The 21,071-nt window shown below is 43.3% G+C and overlaps 1 protein-coding gene across 1 annotated transcript; it reads left to right on the forward strand.

Moving 5' to 3' along the window:
- The first annotated feature begins 368 nt into the window (after nt 1-368).
- Nucleotides 369-16,514, forward strand: LOC123481120 (spliceosome-associated protein CWC27 homolog). Its single transcript, XM_045225384.1, has 3 exons — nt 369-473; nt 835-938; nt 15,799-16,514. The coding sequence occupies exons 1-3, from the start codon at nt 429-431 to the stop codon at nt 15,959-15,961; spliced, it is 312 nt and encodes a 103-aa protein (XP_045081319.1). The 5' UTR covers nt 369-428; the 3' UTR covers nt 15,962-16,514.
- The last annotated feature ends 4,557 nt before the right edge of the window (nt 16,515-21,071 follow it).

Consider the following 21,071-nt stretch of genomic DNA (forward strand, 5'->3'; position numbering starts at 1 on the left):
TCAGATCAATTCAGTTTGTGTTTGTCACTGTGACCCGGCGACGGGTCTCTCTCTCTGAGCTGATCTCTTACTAATGACCAGGCAGAACTTCAGATGGTTTTTACATGTTGGATGTTTTTTCCTCTGCATTGTGTCTGATAGTGTTTTTTGCTATTGTCACTGCTAAATGTGATACACATCTCCCAATTAACTAGGCTAACTGTAAATGAACTGTTAAATAACTAACTGTATTTACTTCCCGTAGAAGACAAAAAGTCAGACAGACATCGGGGCTATGCCTTAGTATATCCAAGATGGCTAACTGACTATTAACTAACAATTAACAGACTGTTAACTAACTAGTACCTTACTGTGTACCTATAGAAGAGAAGAAGCCAGGCAGCTAGGCGGTGGCGGAGTACCTGGAGGGCAAGAAGAAATATGAAGACATGAGGAAACAGAAACTGAAGAAGGGATCCAGCAGAGAGGCACAGGTAACAGAGGTGTCATTACTCAAAACTGAGCCGGTGTGTCAGGTGTCATTTACTCTCTACACATATTACATTCTAGTCATTTAGCAGAAGCTCTCATCCAGAGCGACTTTCAGTAGTTAGTGCGTACATTTTCGTACGGGTCCTTGTTGAGGTCAGTTGGAGCTCTGGGATTATAGAGTGTTGATGACATTAATGATGACGTCTTTCAGTCAAATACATATAAATGACTAGCAGTGCATTTTTTCTTGAAACAACAGGGGGTTGAGGTGAAAGTCTGAGACTTAGATGAGTCTTAGATCTTAAGATTTGTGTTGTTAATGACCCAGATCTCCCAATGACCTTTAACCTGATTGTCCTGTAGACAATGGCGCTGCTGGACCGATTCAAGTCAAAGCTATCTTCAGCCATCACTGAGGCCCCTGAGGAGGCCCCTGAGGAGCTGGCAGAGGACAGCGACAAAGGATGGTACGTTATGGTTAGGGTTGTGGCGGTCATGACATTTTGTCAGCCGGTGATTGTCATGCAAATGACTGCCGGTCTCACGGTAATTGACCGTTCATTAACATAAACACGTTTAGGTTCTCCGGGCTTCCACGCATAGCCTACAAGCCACTAATGCGGACCTTTTGGAATATCTACATTTAAAAAAGTCTAATTAATCAATTTAATATAGCCTACACCATCACAATAAATCCATTATTTATTTTAGGCAGGTCTAAAGAAACATGATATAAAGAAAATGTAGCCTATTTCAGAAGAACAGAATAGCATATTCTGAGTCGTCCTTATGTTAGGCACTGATCTGGCTATGCCAAATGGCTGTGGGCTATACTAGTTAATTTAGCAGACAAGATTTGCTTATAATTTCCGTGGGATAATTGTATATTATTTTATGGTAAGAAGAATACAATTGAACATAGCTGAATAAAATAGAAAGGATATTTTCCCCAAACGATTTCCGACGGAGTTTGCACATGCAGCTATTCTGTGTTGAGCGGTTAACAAAGAAACAGGTCCTCCTATATGCTTAATTTAGAGTTATTTATGCAACTTTAGCTGTGATACAAACGTTGGGCTATATGTTTAGATTTTTAATACATTCTAAGGCTGCATGATGCGACTCTGTTTCTTGCGCAGGCTGCACACACTTCATCAGTCTCTCTCATTCACAATTTGATAATATTCTCACCCATCAGACTGTTCTCAATTTAATCTGTTCTTTACATATAGCCTACTAATATACAGTACCAGTCAAAAGTTTGGACACACCTACTCATTCAAGCGTTTTTCTTTATTTTTACACATTTCTACATTGTAGAATAATAGTGAAGACATCAAAACTATGAAATAACACATATGGAATCATGTAGTAACCAAAAAACGGTTAAACAAATCAAAAGATATATTATATATTTAAGATTATTCAAAGTAGCCACCCATTGCCTTGATGACAGCTTTGGACACTCTTGGCATTCTCTCAACCAGCTTCATGAGGTAGTCACCTGGAATGCATTTCAATTAACAGGTGTGCCTTCTTAAAAGTTAATTTGTGGAATTTCTTTCCTTCTTATGCGTTTGAGCCATTCAGTTGTATGGTAGGGGTGGTATACAGAAGATAGCCCTATTTGGTAAAAGACCAAGTCCATATTATGGCAAGAACAGCTCAAATAAGCAAAGAGAAACGACAGTCCATCATTACTTTATGCCATGACGGTCAGTCAATCTGGAACATTTCAAGAACTTCCTTTAAGTGCAGTCGCAAAAACCATCAAGCGCTATGATAAAATTGGCTCTCATGAGGACTGCCACAGGAAAGGAAGACCCAGAGTTACATTTACATTTTACATTTTAGTCATTTAGCAGACGCTCTTATCCAGAGCGACTTACAGTTAGTGAGTGCATACAGTTACCTCTGCTGCAGAGGATCAGTTCATTAGAGTTACCAGCCTCAGAACTTGCAGCCAAAATAAATGCTTCACAGAGTTCAATTAACAGACACATCTCAACCTCAACTGTTCAGAGGAGACTGCGTGAATCAGGACTTCATGGTCGAATTGCTGCAAAGAAACCACTACTAAAGGACAGCAATAAGAAGAAGAGACTTGCTTGGGCCAAGAAACATGAGCAATGGACGTTAGACCAGTGGAAATCTGTCCTTTGGTCTGATGAGTCCAAATGTGAGATTTTTGGTTCCAAACGCTGTGTCTTTGTGTGAGACACAGAGTAGGTGAATGGATGATCTCCGCATGTGTGGTTCCCACCGTGAAGCATGGAGGAGGAGGTGTGATGGTGTGGGGGTGCTTTGCTGGTGACACTGTCAGTGATTTATTTAGAATTCAAGGCACACTTAACCAGCATGGCTACCACAGCATTCTGCAGCGATACGCCATCCCATCTGGTTTGTGCTTAGTGGGACTATCCTTTGTTTTTCAACAGGACAATGACCCAAAACACACCTCCAGGCTGTGTAAGGTCTATTTGACCAATAAGGGAGTGATGGAGTGCTGCATCAGATGACCTGGCCTCCACATTCACCCGACCTCAACCCAATTGAGATGGTTTGGGATGAATTGGACCACAGAGTGAAGGAAAAGCAGCCAACAAGTGCTCAGCATATGTGGGAACTCCTTCAAGACTGTTGGAAAAGCATTCCAGGTGAAGCTGGTTGAGAGAATGCCAAGAGTGTGTAAAGCTGTCATCAAGGCAAAGGGTGGCTGTTTTGAAGAATCTCAAATATATAATATATTTTGATTTGTTTAACACTTTTTTGGTTACTACATGATTCCATATGTGTTATTTCATAGATTTGCTGTCTTCACTATTATTCTACAATGTAGAAAATAGTAAAAATAAAGAAAAACCCTTGAATCAGAAGGTGTGTCCAAACTTTTGACTGGTACTGTATGTGTGGAATTATTTTTGATTTAGAATGGCCCACAAAAGAAAAACATGTCATCCGTAGCCTGCACTCAAATAGCGAATGGAGGTTTACGTGCGGTTAAATTTTTTATATGCCAGATAGGCCGATTCATGTGCTTAATTTTAAGATTTGAGCAATAAATATAGCAGCATGAGAAAGCTTGGATCCTCTTTTAAGTAGTGTCCCGTCAAAACTCGGTTTTCACAATGACTGGGCTTATAAGAACACGTTTCACTAGGCTCTGTAGCTCTCCAACCATGTTGCAGGCTTCCTAGGCCTATAGACTACGCTTGGAGTTATTTAGCCACTTTAGTTATGATACAAAACATATCAAAACATATAGGTCTATGGGCTAGGCTACATGATGCATGCGACTATGAAAGGTATGCACTGTTTCTTGCCTTATATTCCACACGATGGGCATCATTCACAAGTGATAATAGTCTCACCCATCAGACTATTCTCAATTTAATCTTGTCTTTACATATACTAAATAATATATGTGTGTAATTAGTTTTGATTTAGAATGGGCCATTATCATGCACCTGTCGGAACAGAGGCAGGGGAAAAAAAGACATGTCACCCGTATGCACTTGAATAGTGAATGGAGGATGCTTTTCCCGCAATTCATTTTCATGCCAGTAGGCTACTCCGGTTGTAAACTGAAGCAATGTGCTTAATATTAGGAAAGTTCAGAAATAAATATAGTAGGCCTAGCCTATAGAAAGCTGATGGGATCCTCCTCTTTTTAATAGAGGCCATAAAAACTCTGTTTTCTCATGCAATTGCATAGCATAGCCTATAGAAATGTTGCTCAACATGGGCTTATGTGCTCTCATGATTTGATACAGCATTTGCATTGATGTCAGAGTGATTAGAGGGACAATAGAGCGCTGAGTAGCAGGCCATTAGCGACTGGCTGTTAGCAAGTTTGGAAGGCTACTAATGACCATCGGCGGCATCGGAATTCAGTTTTGGAGAAGCCTTGTTACCGTGACTCAGCGGTCATGTGGAATTTGACTGCAGTCATTTTTTTTTACATTTTAGTCATTTAGCAGACGCTCTTATCCAGAGCGACTTACAGTTAGTGAGTGCATAAATGTTTTCATACTGGCCCCCCGTGGGAAACGAACCCACAACCCTGGCGTTGCAAGCGCCATGCTCTACCAACTGAGCTACAGGGGACAGTCATGACTCGTGACTGCCAGTGTGGCGGTAATACGTTCACCGTAACAGCCCTAGTTATGGTTTCTTTTTTTATTTAACCTTTATTTATCCTGGTTTGTCTCATTGAGATGAAATATACACTGCTCAAAAAAATAAAGGGAACACTTAAACAACACAATGTAACTCCAAGTCAATCACACTTCTGTGAAATCAAACTGTCCACTTAGGAAGCAACACTGATTGACAATACATTTCACATGCTGTTGTGCAAATGGAATAGACAACAGGTGGAAATTATAGGCAATTAGCAAGACACCCCCCAATAAAGGACTGGTTTTGCAGGTGGTGATCACAGACCACTTCTCAGTTCCTATGCTTCCTGGCTGATGTTTTGGTCACTTTTGAATGCTGGCGGTGCTTTCACTCTAGTGGTAGCATGAGACGTAGTCTACAACCCACACAAGTGGCTCAGGTAGTGCAGCTCATCCAGGATGGCACATCAATGCGAGCTGTGGCAAGACGGTTTGCTGTGTCTGTCAGCGTAGTGTCCAGAGCATGGAGGCGCTACCAGGAGACAGGCCAGTACATCAGGAGACGTGGAGGAGGCCGTAGGAGGGCAACAACCCAGCAGCAGGACTGCAACCTCCGCCTTTGTGCAAGGAGGAGCAGGAGGAGCACTGCCAGAGCCCTGCAAAATGACCTCCAGCAGGCCACAAATGTGCATGTGTCTGCTCAAACGGTCAGAAACAGACTCCATGAGGGTGGTATGAGGGCCCGACGTCCACAGGTGGGAGTTGTGCTTACAGCCCAACACCGTGCAGGACGTTTGGCATTTGCCAGAGAACACCAAGATTGGCAAATTCGCCACTGGCGCCCTGTGCTCTTCACAGATGAAAGCAGGTTCACACTGAGCACATGTGACAGACGTGACAGAGTCTGGAGACGCCATGGAGAACGTTCTGCTGCCTGCAACATCCTCCAGCATGACCGGTTTGGCGGTGGGTCAGTCATGGTGTGGGGTGGCATTTCTTTGGGGGGCCGCACAGCCCTCCATGTGCTCGCCAGAGGTAGCCTGACTGCCATTAGGTACCGAGATGAGATCCTCAGACCCCTTGTGAGACCATATGCTGGTGCGGTTGGCCCTGGGTTCCTCCTAATGCATGACAATGCTAGACCTCATGTGGCTGGAGTGTGTCAGCAGTTCCTGCAGAAGGAAGGCATTGATGCTATGGACTGGCCCGCCCGTTCCCCAGACCTGAATCCAATTGAGCACTCTGGGACATCATGTCTCGCTCCATCCACAAACGCCACGTTGCACCACAGACTGTCCAGGAGTTGGCGGATGCTTTAGTCCAGGTCTGGGAGGAGATCCCTCAGGAGACCATCCTCCACCTCATCAGGAGCATGCCCAGGCGTTGTAGGGAGGTCATACAGCCACGTGGAGGCCACACACACTACTGAGCCTCATTTTGACTTGTTTTAAGGACATTACATCAAAGTTGGATCAGCCTGTAGTGTGGTTTTCCACTTTAATTTTGAGGGTGACTCCAAATCCAGACCTCCATGGGTTGATAAATTTGATTTCCATTGATAATTTTTGTGTGATTTTGTTGTCAGCACATTCAACTATGTAAAGAAAAAAGTATTTAATAAGATTATTTCATTCATTCAGATCTAGGATGTTTTATTTTAGTGTTCCCTTAATTTTTTTGAGCAGTGTATTTTGCAAGAGAGACCTACATACATTTTTGGAGTTCCAGCAGACGTATAAAGAGTGACTTACAATTAGGGCTGACCCCATTTAGTCGACTGGTCGATTGTTTGGTCGATAGGCTGTTGGTCGACCAAGATTTCTTTAGTCGAGCAGTCGCAATTTTGGTGTACAAGACACCTGTCTGATTTGCGCCTGTCTCAGTGGACTAATCCATTGCGGAGGCTACGGGGATGGCACAGTCCATCACTCTAAGACGTGATACTGAAATTGTATATGGTTATATTATGTAAAAAGAATGGTGCAACACTAATAAATCTATTATTATTTTATAAAAAATGCGCTTTCTCCCGTGTTGGACACGGTCGCTGTCCGCGGTTCTGAAACGTAATCTTCAGTGTGCTGTAGAATTGGCACCTTTTCCTATGTTGCTATGTGCATAATAGCAAAGTTAACCAGCATATTGGGATTGAGAACAATGGGGCGGAGGCAGCAGACGAGGAAACAGCCCTTGGCTTAGCCTTATTCTTTGCTATGCTGTAATAAAGACTTTACAAAAGCTTTTCGTTAGAACAGACTGGTATTACTTATAATGTATTTAGTGTTGTTTACAGTGTTCCAAACAGGCAGAAAAAATAATATTGTAATCTAACAGCACCTGTCACGCATAATAATATGCATGCAGCTCCTACTACTATACCCTCCTTTTTCTAGATCTCCTTCTTATTGTTATTATTACAATTAGTAGGCTTAGTATAGTAGCCTTGTATAACCACCATCGAGCTGTAGGCCTAAGAGCGCGTCCTGTTTAGTCTTAATACCGTAACTTACTTAGGCCTATATTTCAATATATAGGCTACTGTATCAATCAATGAATCATTCATTCGTTCATGCCATCACACAGCATACGAGACATTCATGCTTTGAAATGCAATCAAGCATTTTAGTTTTGAAATGTAATAACGAAGGGAGCTTTGAATAATTAGCCTAAACAATAAATAAACCGCAATTCACAAATGCATGCAGCTGTTTTTAGTCTGTAATAAAGGCTTTATATATATTTTCTTTTTTGTTAGAACAGACTCTGTGGTACACTTATTTAGTGTTGTTTACACTGTTCCAAATGGTCAGAAAAAGTAATAATATTGTAATCTAACAGCAACTGTTTGGCACACATAATACTCACACAATGCTCGCTCCTACACCCTCCTTTTTCTTGATCTCCAGTAGTTTCCACAACTAAGTCAAACGTCTTCCACAGATCTGACTTCCCCTTTCCCTCCTGAGCCACAAGTAAACAGTCGGCCGTTCGTTTCAAATTTCTTTTTCACCTCCTCCGCATCCATTTTGCTGTCACGCGTTACTGTGTTCGGAATTTGTTCTAACCAATTTATTGATGTGGTTATGAAAGGCTATAGGTCAGGCCCTATTGGTCACATGCATGCGATGCTTACATATTTCACGTAAAGAGAGCAAGGGTGGAGGGAATAGGGAATGTTTTTCCTAAACAAATGAGGGATTTCAGTCAGAAACAAGTAAGAAACGAAATGGCTGAAATGATGTTGCAGTTCAGCACGGACAGCGCAATAAACACTTGATATGCTGTGGTGCCTTTTCGCTGCAGTAGGGAGGAGAGCGAGACAACGTGCCCCAGTCACACAGGCACTCGCTGTCATTTTTTTTAACACAGTGTGACCATCAGCCTCTTTCTTGAGTCATTTGTGTGTCTTCATTATTGAATCAAACAGTGGGCTTAAAGCATCAGACAAGCTCCGTGCATATGTAGTTGATTTTATTCAAACACATATGGTGTGTCTGTCAGGACGACTCTCAGTCAACCAATAACCTTTTTATGTTGGGGACAGCCTTACTTGCAATAAGTCCTAAGAAATGTGTCCCACTGGGCACAGAAGTCAGTTCAACATCTAGTTTTGATTTACATTTGGTTGAGTTGTCAAGTAACGTGAATTCAACTTGAAATCAACAAAAAATTTAACCATGTCATTGGATTTAGGTTAAAAGTTGGGTATAAAAAGACGAAATGCCCTTACGTTGATGACTTTTTGCAAATCCAACCAGTTTTCCACATTGATTCAATGTCATGACATTGATGGAATAGGGTGCAATTTAGGACGTAACCTAGTATTACCAGTTCTAGTGGGCAAGACAGAGCAGCCCATCCACCATCCATCCGCCCCCCCATCCTGTAACAGATATGTTATGTCTGTTAATGGCCAGTCATAACACAGGCCTGAGGAGCTGCTCCTTAACGACTTGACACACTGCTGAACTTTATACAGTGAATCAACACACTCTGACTGCTCTAGATTAGATAGATGTAGCTATGGCCTGGGTGCCAGCCTTAGGTTTTAGTTTCAGTACTCTCAGAGAAACACAGACTGCCAGCCAGGTGAAAAGATTGTTCTAACATGGGCATGTTTATTTCTCTCTTACTTTGACATTTTTTGTTTTGTCTTTGTAGGCTTGACTCATAGTATGTGTGTGTGTGTGCGCATGTGCGTGCGATTACCTGTGTGTGTCTTCATGATTACAGGTGTGTGAGTATTAAGCTGTGTTGTAAAGGCCATTCCCGACCCTCAGCACCTCTACAGGAACAGTGGATGACAAAGGAGCGGGTGGAATAATGCCACCTTCTCTTACCACCTAGGCTTATACCAGGACTGAAGGGTTTGTCATCCCTAATGTGTGTTTTATACAAGACAACATTGGGTTACCACTGTGTAAGAAACTCACACATTAGAAAGTATAGGGATGTTTCTGTAAGGTTTTAGTGTGTGCAGGCTGAAGCTATAGAATATGATGAACACTACAGTTAGGAGGACACTGTTCAGTACTGTAGTCTGTTGGCTCGCACCGCTCCTTCTGTCAGACAAATCAGATGCATATGGAATTCAATTTTTTTCGCCCCCAGCCAGTCACATTTATGACCTATTTCGGTTCTATTTTTCAATTTGATGAACTCCTCAGATGGATTGTGTTTTGACGTTTCTCCTCTCTGCTGTTGATGTGTTTTCAACGTCCTGCTGTGTCCTGACCAGAACAGAGAGCCACACTGCAGTACTGACGACTCACTGAGAGCGAGACGCAGAGACAGGGAGGGAGGGAGGGAGGGAGGGAAAGGGAGAGAGAGAGGGAGCTCCAGCCTACAGGAAACAAGCTAGCTAAGACATTGCCCTGTGGAGCGGCTGCTGCTGGGAGTTAAAACACGGCCGTGTGTCTGTGTATTGGCACCTGAAGTTGTGCTTCAGATACTTCAGATACTTATAGATACTTATAGATACTTCAGATACTTATAGATACTTCAGATACTTATAGATACTTCAGATATACCAATTTATTGAAGGCAATGAAGACAGCAGTGTGTATGTGTGTGTGTTTGCATAGCCTGGTCTCTCTGCCGTCTCCCTCAGTGGGCAGACAGAGCCACCGTCAGGAAATCAGCTTTTACATTGTGTTTTCCTCTCCCATTCTGTTTTTCACCAACAGACCTCTAACTGAGCCTCTCTCTCAGACCTCAACATATAGAAAGCGAGAGAGAGTCAGAGAGGGCTGAAATGAATCCCATGTGTTTGAACTTCGAGGAAAGTGTCTGTGTGAGAGATTTAGAATAACAAAACCTGTAGTTGCTATTAGTCTCAGCCAGCCAGGCCCCCAGCTCAGTCTCACTGTTTGGCCCCCGCCAGCCAGCCAGCTAGGTATGAGACAGGAGGAGGGGGGAGGACAGGGGCACAGTAGCCTAGCAGTCCCAGGCTGTGTCCCAAATGGCACCCAGGGTCCCAAATGGCACCCAGGGTCCCAAATGGCACCCAGGGCTCTGGTCAGAAGTAGTGCACTATATAGGGAATAGGGTGTAATTTGGGCCGCAGACCTAATCTAGCTCAATACGCCAGCCACGCAGTAGCATAGGATGTCTGTGCCACTCTGAGAGCCCTGGTACAGGAACTATTGGGTTACTACAGGTCAGACTCCCCAAGTCAAGTCTGGGCCAGGGGACTGTAAACTATTCCGTCTGGGTCTACAAACTCTATACTTTCTAGATCGCTCTGCTAACACACACACACACACACAGAGAGAGGCTCGCAGACACATTTACACACACACACGCTCTCAATCTAAGAAGCCAGCCATAGAGCCCCTGTCGTCCCACCCTCACCCCTCCCTCTTTCCTCCCTCTTTTCAAAAAGCGAAAGAAAAACAAATAGAGTCCTGAGGCTTCTGGGTAGAGAGTGGGTTTGATAAGCAGACTGGAGCGCTGAATGGTGGGAGCCCAGAGCCTGACACACACACACACACACATATACAGTGCCTTCAGAAAGTCTTCACACCCCTTGACTTTTTCCACATTTTCTTGTTTCTGTAACTAGGCCATTCAGGAACATTCAATGAAATCTTGGTAAGCAACTCCCGTGTATATTTGGCCTTGTGTTTTAGGTAATTGTCCTGCTGAAAGGTGAATTTGTCTCCCAGTGCCTATTGGACAGCAGACTGAACCAGGTTTTCCTGTAGGATTTTGCCTGTCCTTAGCTCTATTCCATTTATTTTTATCCTAAAAAACTCCCTAGTCTTTGCCGATGACAAGCATACCCATAACGTGATGCAGCCAACACCATGCTTGAAAATATGTTGAGTGGTACTGAGTGATGTGTTGGATTTGCCCCAAACATAACGCTTTGTATTCAGATTTGAATCTGTGTTTGAAATTCACTGCTCAACTGAGGGACCTTACAGATAATTGTATGTGTGGGGTACAGATATGAGGTAGTCATTCAAAAATCATGTTAAAAACTATTATTGTACTCCGAGTGAGTCCATGCAACTTATTATGTGACTTGTTAAGCACATTTTTACTCCTGAACTTGCCATAACAAAGGGGTTGAATACTTATTGACTCAAGACATTTGAGCTTTTCATTTTTTATTAATTTGTAAACATTTCGAAAAACATCATTACACTTTGACATTATGGGGTATTGTGTGTAGATTAGTGACAAAATCTCAATTTAATCAATTTTAAATTCAGGCTGTAACACAACAAAATGTGGAAAAAGTCAAGGGGTATGAATACTTTCTGAAGGCACTGTGTGTATACACATACACACACACACATACACACATTGTTCTGTAGTCTGGGCGATGAGACTGTGTTCCTGTCATCACTGAGGCTGCTAGACAAATTATGGTAGCGGTCTGCCTCGCACTGCAGGACTCCTCAGTCTGCCAGAGTAGAGCCACCATGACATCCTGGATGAGCTGTCACTACTACTGCCCAGTTCACATGAACACAGGAGGGGGTACTGCAGAGCACACACACATGCTTTACCTATGCACTCAGGCAGACTAAAAAGGCAGACAAACACATTGGGCTGCACGATCCCAATCCCACACACATCAAGCCCCGCCCCCTGTCACTCAAGCAGGCAGTTCCTTGTGCTCGGAATTCACTCTGCATCCATTGACCAAACAACAGCATGCAGTCTACAGATTTTTCAAAACAAGAACTACAGTAGGCAGCTTTCCACTTTGCTTCTTAATATAAATCCACATTTCTATATTATACTATTCATTTGTGTAACTTGCTCTCTGCAAAATGCTATTTAGTTGGTCTTAGCAAGCTACAATTGTGGTTAAAAAAAATTGTGTTAGCCCCTAATGCTAATTGTTAGCTAGCTGGCTAGCTAAATCCAGTGAGATACGGCAAATCTTGCTATCAAACTTTTTGCTCTAATACAGGCTGGTACCCGTGACGGGATGTATCAGCATTTTTTTGTGCAACAGCTTGTTCTTAATCAGAGAGGAGAAGGCGAAAAATATTCTAAAATCTTTGTCTGAATGTACCTATCTATTTAAATCTCATGCGTGTCCCCTGGGAAACACTGACCAACACTTTGGTTCCTACTCTGTCACAACCATCTCCTCCCTTACTTTTTCATTCGTTGTCATGCCAAACTAAACTGCATTCCAAGTGTCCACTGTATTCCAACCATAACATTTGAATTATCATTCTATTTCTATGATTCCAACAGTTTACCAAAGTGTTTTGATCTATAATCACAAGTAAAATTGCAATATTTGGTACAGATATCACAATTAGATATGTTACCTATATTGTGCAGCCCTACACATACACATACACTGAGTGTACAAAACATTATGAATACCTGCTCTTTCCATGACATAGACTGACCAGGTGAAAGCTATGATCCTTTATTGATGTCACTTGTTAAATCCACTTCCATCAGTGTAGATGAAGGGGAGGATACAGGTAAACAAGGATTTTTATGCCTTGAAACAATTGAGACATGGATTGTGTTTGTGTGCCATTTAGAAGGTGAATGGGCAAGACAAAATATTTAAATGCCTTTGAACAGGGTATGGTAGTAGGTGTCAAGTACTGCAACGCTGCTGGGTTTTTCACACTCAACCGTTCCCCATGTGTATCAAGAATGGCCCACCACCCAAAGGACATCCAGCCAACTTGACACAACTGTGGGAATCATTGGAGTCAACATGGGCCAGCATCCCTGTGGAACGCTTTCGACATCTTGTAGAGTCCATACCCCAAGGAATTGAGGCTGTTCTTAATGTGTTGTACACTCAGTGTATATATAATATGCCATTTAGCAGATGCTTTTATCCAAAGTGACTCACAGTCGTGTGCATACATTTTACGTATGGGTGGTCCCGGGAATTGAACCCACGACCCTGGCGTTACAAGGGCCATGCTCTACCAACTGAGCTAGCAAGGACCCCTATATATACACACACACACACACACGCTTCACCGAAGCACACGGGCAGACACACACACACAGACGCACACACAGACAAGCCATCTGACAAAAATACACTCATACATACACTTAGCTTCGCACACAGACTCAAGTGCACACTCAGACACACGTCATCCAACACACACATACAAGAAGGACACACACTTCAATGTGATCTTAGTGGCTGATTAAAGAGGATATGTCCCTAGGAATCTGAGAAGCATACAGCAGAACTCATATGGCAATAAGTTTACTTATATTCTATTTCTATAGAACGTTGGTTATGTACAGTGCCCTCGGAAGGTATTCAGACCCCTTGACCTTTTCCACATTTTGTTACATTACAGCCTTATTCTAAAATTGATTAAATAGTTTTTTTCCCCTAATCAATCTACACACAATACCCCATAATGACAAAGCAAAAACAGTTTTTTATACTTAAAAAAAAAATGGAAATATATCATTTACTTAAGTATTCAGACCCTTTACTCAGTACTTTGTTGAAGCACCTTTGGCAGCGATTACAGCATCGAGTCTTCTTGGGTATGACGTTACAAGCTTGGCACACCTGTATTTGGGGCGTTTCTTCCATTCTTCTCTGCAGATCCTCTCAAGCTCTGTCAGGTTGGATGGGGAGCGTTGCTACACAGCTATTTTCAGGTCTCTCCAGAGATGTTCGACCAGGTTCAAGTCTGGGCTCTGGCTGGGCCACTCAAGGACATTCAGAGACTTGTCCCGAAGCCATTCCTGCGTTGTCTTGGCTGTATGCTTAGGGTCGTTGTCCTGTTGAAAGGTGAACCTTCGCTCCAGTCTGAGTTCCTGAGCGCTCTGGAGCAGGTTTTCATCAAGGATCTCGCAGTTCTTTGCTCCGTTCATCTTTGCCTCGATCCTGACTAGTCTCTCAGTCCCTGCCGCTGAAAAACATCCCCACAGCATGATGCTGCCACCACCATGCTTCACTGTAGGGATGGTGCCAGGTTTCCTCCAGATGTGACACTTGGCATTCAGGCCAAAGAGTTAAGTCTTGGTTTCATCAGACCAGAGAATCTTGTTTCTCATGGTCTGAGAGTCTTTAGGTGCCTTTTGGCAAACTCCAAGCGTGCTGTCATGTGCCTTTTACTGAGGAGTGGCTTCCGTCTGGCCACTCTACCATAAAGACCTGATTGGTGGAGTGCTGCAGAGATGGTTGTCCTTCTGGAAGGTTCTCCCATCTCCACAGAGGAACTCTGGAGCTTTTTCAGAGTGACTATCAGGTTCTTGGTCACCTCCCTGACCAAGGCCCTTCTCCCCCGATTGCTCAGTTTGGCCGGGCGGCCAGCTCTAGGAAGAGTCTTCGACCTCATGGCTTGGTTTTTGCTCTGACATGCACTGTCAACTGTAGGACCTTATATAGACAGGTGTGTGCCTTTCCAAATCATGTCCAATCAATTGCATTTACCACAGGTGGACTCCAATCAAGTTGTAGAAACATCTCAAGGATGATCAATGGAAACAGGATGCACCTGAGCTCAATTTCGAGTTTCATAGCAAAGGGTCTGAATACTTATGTAAATAAGGTATTTCTGTTTTTTATTTTTTTAAACATTTGCAAACATTTCTAAAAACCTGTTTTCACTTTGTCATTATGGGGTATTGTGTGTAGATTGCTGAAGAAAAAAATATTTAATCCATTAAAAAAAGACATAGTCACTGGGAAAGTTGATATATGACAGAACAGATAATTCATCTGTAGGCTACATGCATAGCACTTTGTTTGCGTAGCACTTTGTAGCACTTTGTACATAGCTCTTTGCGTCAATTTGTTCCTATGTTCTTACCCAAACTGGGTGCAGCACTGTAAAACTGTAATATCCCTCAAAACACAGTGATAACGATTCCCACCGGATAAATATTATCAGAGGACCTGGGAGTTTGTCGAAAAACTGTAGGTTTTTGGGGCTGGAATAATAACCTTCCCGCTTAAATGACAGATATGGCAGATTCAGACAGGATTTAACTTACTACCTGTAATAGTAGTACATCAATGTAATAGCGCAAACAGTCAGAGAGATTTGAGGCCTGAAGCTCTTCGTCTGGTTTGGCTTCGTCTCCGTCTCTCGACTTCTGTGAATGGGTGATAGCATCTTCCCTTTTATCTTGTTTTTAATTCCCCGGGGTTGCAGCTCGGTGACCTCTGGGTAACGCCAGGCCTTCATCAGAACCCTCCAAACAGGTGTGGTGTGTCAGACACTGTCAGAGCATTGTGCATGTAGCGCAAATCCCTCTGCGCCGGGCAGATGTGTCTGCATGATGGACACCGGTGACCTGCCTCACCCCTCTTGAAGTCCTATCTCTCTCTCCACTCGCTGCTGTCACCACCTGTCTCCCCGGGAATTCCTGCTCTCACTGCATCTATAAACTGTGCGTTTGATCGATAACTGTTAGACTGACACGCTTGGCCTATTAGGGCGCTCGTTACTGTGTTGCTCTGTGTTGCAGGTGTAGCCTATTCCTTTATCAGCAATACAATCTCTAACCACCATGGCATCTTGATACCATAAATGCCTGTTGTGACAAAACACCTGCTTCAAAGGGAATGTGAGTTTCTTTTCATTGATGGAGAGGGACAGATGGAGAGTGGGAGAGTTCCGTATCACTAGGGAAATCAGCCTTTAACCTTTAATCTAGATGTGATTTACTGAGTTCACATCACAGTGCTGTATCGCTGTTCTTTGAACCTCCTCTCTCTCTGATTTAGGATGGCCCATGTTCTCCAGTTTGATGAGCAAACCAGGAAAGTTAAGGATGCCAACATGCAGGACGAAGACACGTTTGAGATCTACGATCCACGCAACCCTGTCAACAAACGGTGGAGAGAGGAGAGCAAGAAGATCATGAAGGAGAAGAAGGCCAAGAGGTGAGGGGTCAGGGGTTAGGCATGGAGATTAACCCCAGCCATGTGACCGACCAGGCCTCTCTTCCTCTAACCTACCACTTCGAAACAACTGTCTCTCCTGCCTGCCTGAGTGAACTTTGAACCCTGGAATGCCATGAATGACCAAAACAAAGCTATTTATGAGAAACTGTTGGAATCCGTTCACATCTGAACTAAGGGAACAGTTAACACGGGGCTAACGTGACTCCAGCCCATCAGGGTTATCCCTGATAAAAGGGAAACGCACGCGACCTGACAGCTATAGCTAATCTAAAACTCTCCGTCATCAATACATAGTATCCTATCATTTTGAACTGGAATGTGAACCCACATTTCTAAGAATAGGGTCATTTTCTGTCATCATTAAAGCTCTGGATGTTGTGATTGTGTGAGTATTGGGAAGTAAAAGTGAAAAGGTGAGTTGAGAAATGCCCAGGTATCCAGTTAAAGTAGTAAGGGTGATGGATGATGGTCCAAGTCATTGATATCAACATGTCGGATGAGCAATATCATGAACATGTTCTGATAATAAATGACCTTTGTCATAAGACTGAAATGCCTTTGATGTTTGCTGCTGTGTTTGTATTCCTCTCTGTGATTGATGCGTTAAGAAGCCAGGGTACTCCTCAACCATTGACTTGGGCAGGTATGAGCAACATGGAGGATACATACTGGGATTTTCACCTGTCCAATTGTTTACTGTCCGTGGAGACGAACCCAACTTAGAGTATTTACATTTGACTCATTTAGCAGACGTTCTTATCCAGAGCGACTTACAGTTAGTGCATTCATCTTAAGGTAGCTAGGTGAGACAACCACATATCAAAGTTATAGTAAGCAACATAAATGTCCTTAATAAAGCAGCTATCAGCAAAGTCAATGCTGGTAAGCAAAGACAAGTGTGACTGTTAGTGAAAGAAAGGCAGCTACTGAGATGGAGAGGAAACCAGCAAGCCACTGTATGCTATTGAGATTAAAGAAAGAAGATTATGAGAGGAAGTTACTTTAAACTACTGAGATAGATCCACCCAGCATGTGTTATGAAAACCTTGACTTCGGTGAGCAATGAGCAGTAAGCAGAAAGGGAGTAGAGACAATGGAACATACAGTAGCTGCTGCAGTAGTTTCCCGTATACATTGATCTAAGGTCAGTTTAGCGTTGTTCCCCTAATAGTTAACATCAGTATCTGGAGAGGGTAAGCTGATCCTGGACCTGTGCCCAAGGCCAACTTTTCCTCATATCTGATATAACAGCAGCTGAGTAGACAGAGCCAGCCAGTGTGACTTCACATGACTGGAATCATAAAAACAGCTCTCCAGCAGAAGTTGTGAAAACTGGTATTAAAGCTCTATTAAGTCCCTGACTCCGTCTTTATTTAAGCACCATAGTTGCATCCCAAATGGCACCCTTTTCCCCATACAGTGCACTACTTGTGACCAGGGCCCATGCGGTTCTGGTCAAAAGTAGTGCACTATATAGGGAATAGGATGGAATTTGGGATGCACAAGGAGTCAGTCTGTAGGGCTTCCTCTCCTCTCTGTTCCAACCCTGTCAGTTAAAACAGTCAGGCAGGATATGATCTGCCTTCACCCAGCCATTTCACAGTCATTTCACCAGATTGACGCAAGGAACACATAGCTGTGGTGAAATCGAACTAGTGACAATCGAACCTCCTTGCCTCTCTTTTTATGTATCGTTCCTTTCATACTCCATCAACTGAGAGCCATATGCTCTGGTAAAAATTAGGAATAGGGTGGTTCTGGTCATATGTCATAGTGTACTATATGGGGACTGCAATAGGGTGGTTCTGGTCATATGTCTTAGTGTACTATATGGGGACTGCAATAGGGTCGTTCTGGTCATATGTCATGGTGTACTATATGGGGACTGCAATAGGGTGGTTCTGGTCAAAAGTAGTGCACTACACAGAGAATAGGGTGCCATTTGAGACTAGCCTCTCTGCTTTAATGTAGTGGTTTGGTTAGGGTAAATGATGTAGATTTGCCATGTGTGTGACCAGGAGCAGAGTTTGGCCGGCAGGCTGCCTTTTACTGCTCTTCTGGGTTCATGCTTAACTTCTCATATGGAACAGGAAGGAGAGTTAATGTTCCACTATGAGCCTGGTCGGCCAGCCACGGCCCGAGTCTGAGCTGCTGCTGCTGCTGCTGCTAATGTAAAACAGGTGAGAGGCACCATGCTTCAGTCAGACTACCTACTGTAGCCATGCCAGTGGCTGGCCAATGGTGGGTCACAACCAGTGGTATAAAGTACTTAAGTAAAAAATACTTTAAAGTACTACTTAAGACGTTTTTGGGGGTATCTGTACTTTACTTTACTATTTATATTTTTACTTCAATACATTTCTAAAGAAAATTATGTGCTTTTTACTCCATACATTTTCCCTGACACCCAAAAGTACTCGTTACATTTTGAATGCTTAACAGGACAGGAAAATGGTCAGATTCACGCACTACTCAAGAGAACATCCCTGGTCATCTCTACTGCCTCTTATCTGGTGGACTCACGAAACACAAATGCTTCGTTTGTAAATTATGTCTGAGTGTTGGAGCATGCCCCTGGCTTTCCATAAAGAGGCCCCTGGCTTTCTGGTTTGCTTAATATAAAGAATTTGAAATGATTTATACTTTTACTTTTAATACTTAAGTGTATTTTAGCAATTGCATTTACTTTTGATACTTAAGTATATTTAAAACCAAATACTTACTCGAGTAGTATTTTACTGGGTGACTTTCACTTTTACTTGAGTCATTTTCTATTAAGGTATCTTTACTTTTACTGAAGTATGACAATTGGGTACTTTTTCCACCACTGGTCACAACCAATTCCTTTTAGGCTTATGCATGGCTGATATCAATATTGGCTCTTGGCTAGAAACTATTTATGTTTACAAAAGCTCTCACGATATTGTACAGAACTAAAAACAAATAGACATGAAACAGTCAAGAAATTCAATATAAGGAGCTCGCTACTGTATTAGCTTGATCGAATTCTCAGCTAAGAATACAAAAACAGCTTAAGCGTAAATCATAGTCCACAGACGATGAGACGCGATTGTCTGCCGTCCCATTGTGACATAGCTACCGGCTTTAAGACCACCATCCGCGGGGGACGCACAGCACGAACGCACACCTCGCCACAATTCCCAACCAACGCGGCTCCGGTATGCGTCTTCTATTAATTTGAATGTGTTGACAGTTGAAGAAATTGTTTTAGTTGCACTGAGAATTCAAAAAGTATGAAAGCCAACGGTCCAATATTCTAATTTAGAACATTGCTGTGCATATGTGTACAGGTTTTGGACTATGATAAAAACTTTAGCCTTAACATGGAGACATCCTAGTGGGGGTTGGAGAGAATACAAAGGACAAGACAATGCCACTCCTCTCTCCAGTCCAGCAACACCAGCAGAATACTTAACATTCCCTGGCATGGCCTTGCTGGGCAGGAAATACCGCTCATGGTTGCTGCTGTCTGTACGTCCATCCATATGTCAGGTGACTGCTGGGGATGAGATTGGAGGTAATAACATTATCATGCTCCACCACCACCGCTATCTTCTCTGCCCTTGTGGATGGACTGACGGAGGCTAAAAATAGCAGACTAATCCTTCTGCTCTCCTAAAAACACAGTATGCGTGCATTTGTGTGTGTGTGTGTGTGTGTGTGTGTCTGAGCTACAGTTAGTTGGCTGGGAAGGATGGCTACTTTTACAATTCTCCTCTGTCTTTTTTAAATTGGTTTATTTTTTTGGTAGCGGGAGCTGGATAACATTACAGTTTACCGAGGGCTCTACAGGGCTTTGATCCTGCCCATTTACTGTTGCATATCATGTAAATAACTTGTAACACACACACACACTCCTGCTCCATGGTTCTACTGCTCATTTAGCATGCCAGTGGCCTGTGACCCCCTCCCCCCAACACACACACACCCTTTCCCGTGACTTTGTAAAGGTATTTTAGTTTGACCTTGCTTCTGATCTACCCTCACCCCCACCCATTTGACATGATATGAAATACATATTTCCTCCTGGGGTGCTCTTACCCCTGTACTGCCCTGTCATAATATGTTTTGTTTTGACCCCCACACCTGCAGTGCTGAAGCTCACATGGCCGGGAGGTGTGAAGATGTGGAGCAGCATAGGAGGACCAGGATGTGGAGTGGGCCACGTTTCTGACCTCTAACCCCTAGCCATGCGTCCTCACAGCCTGGCCAAGTCCCCTGTGTGAGAGGGAGCAACCTGGCTGTATGGGGCAGGAGCTGCGTGTGTGCCTGTGTCCATGCGTAATTTGAAGGGATGGATAGTGCACTTAACCTAATCGCCCTTTTGTGCCTGTGTCTTTCTCTCTTGCTCTATAGGAGGGTTTCCCAAACTCGGTCCTTGGCCCCCCGGGTGCACGTTTTGTTTTTTGCCCTAGCACTACACAGCTGATTCAAATAATCAAACATTGATGATGAGTTGGTTATTTGAATCAGCTGTGTAGTGCTAGGGCAAAAACCAAGAGGTGCACCTGGGGGGGCCCCAGTACCGAGTTTGGGAAACCCTGCTCTATAGACCATCGGTACAAATTTCTCATCGGAATAGGGTCACCAGAGCATGTCCATAAGAAGGGAGCCCATTTGTGTTGATATTAGGGTTATTAATGAGTTAGAGAGAGAGAGTTCAAAGAGGAGAGAGAGACATCTGAGGGGAAATGCCACTGTAGGTCTCTGTAGCCTATTATAAAGCAGAATGACCTTGGTGCAACATCCAGCACTGTTATTTCAATAGCCTGAATTAAACTGTGAGTCCATTAGCTGAATCTGACCAACGTGTACTGTGCTTTTACTACCTCTGTCTGTCTTTCTAGGTCTCTGTGACCGTCTCTGTCACAATGCCCTGTCCCTTACTACCTGAGCTGTGTGCTGAAAGTCTATGATCTACTCATCTGAGTCTTTGTATTCTAATGGCCTCATGGTGAAACAAGAGGAGGTAGTTAAAGACAAACAGAGGTAGGCAGGGCCACTGTTCTTTAATAGGGTTAACCTGTATAAATGTCTTCGTGTCACAGTTGATATTTCACTCCCACTTTATG

The sequence above is a fragment of the Coregonus clupeaformis genome, chromosome 15, assembly GCF_020615455.1.
Source record: "Coregonus clupeaformis isolate EN_2021a chromosome 15, ASM2061545v1, whole genome shotgun sequence".
In the NCBI taxonomy this organism is placed as follows: domain Eukaryota; kingdom Metazoa; phylum Chordata; class Actinopteri; order Salmoniformes; family Salmonidae; genus Coregonus; species Coregonus clupeaformis.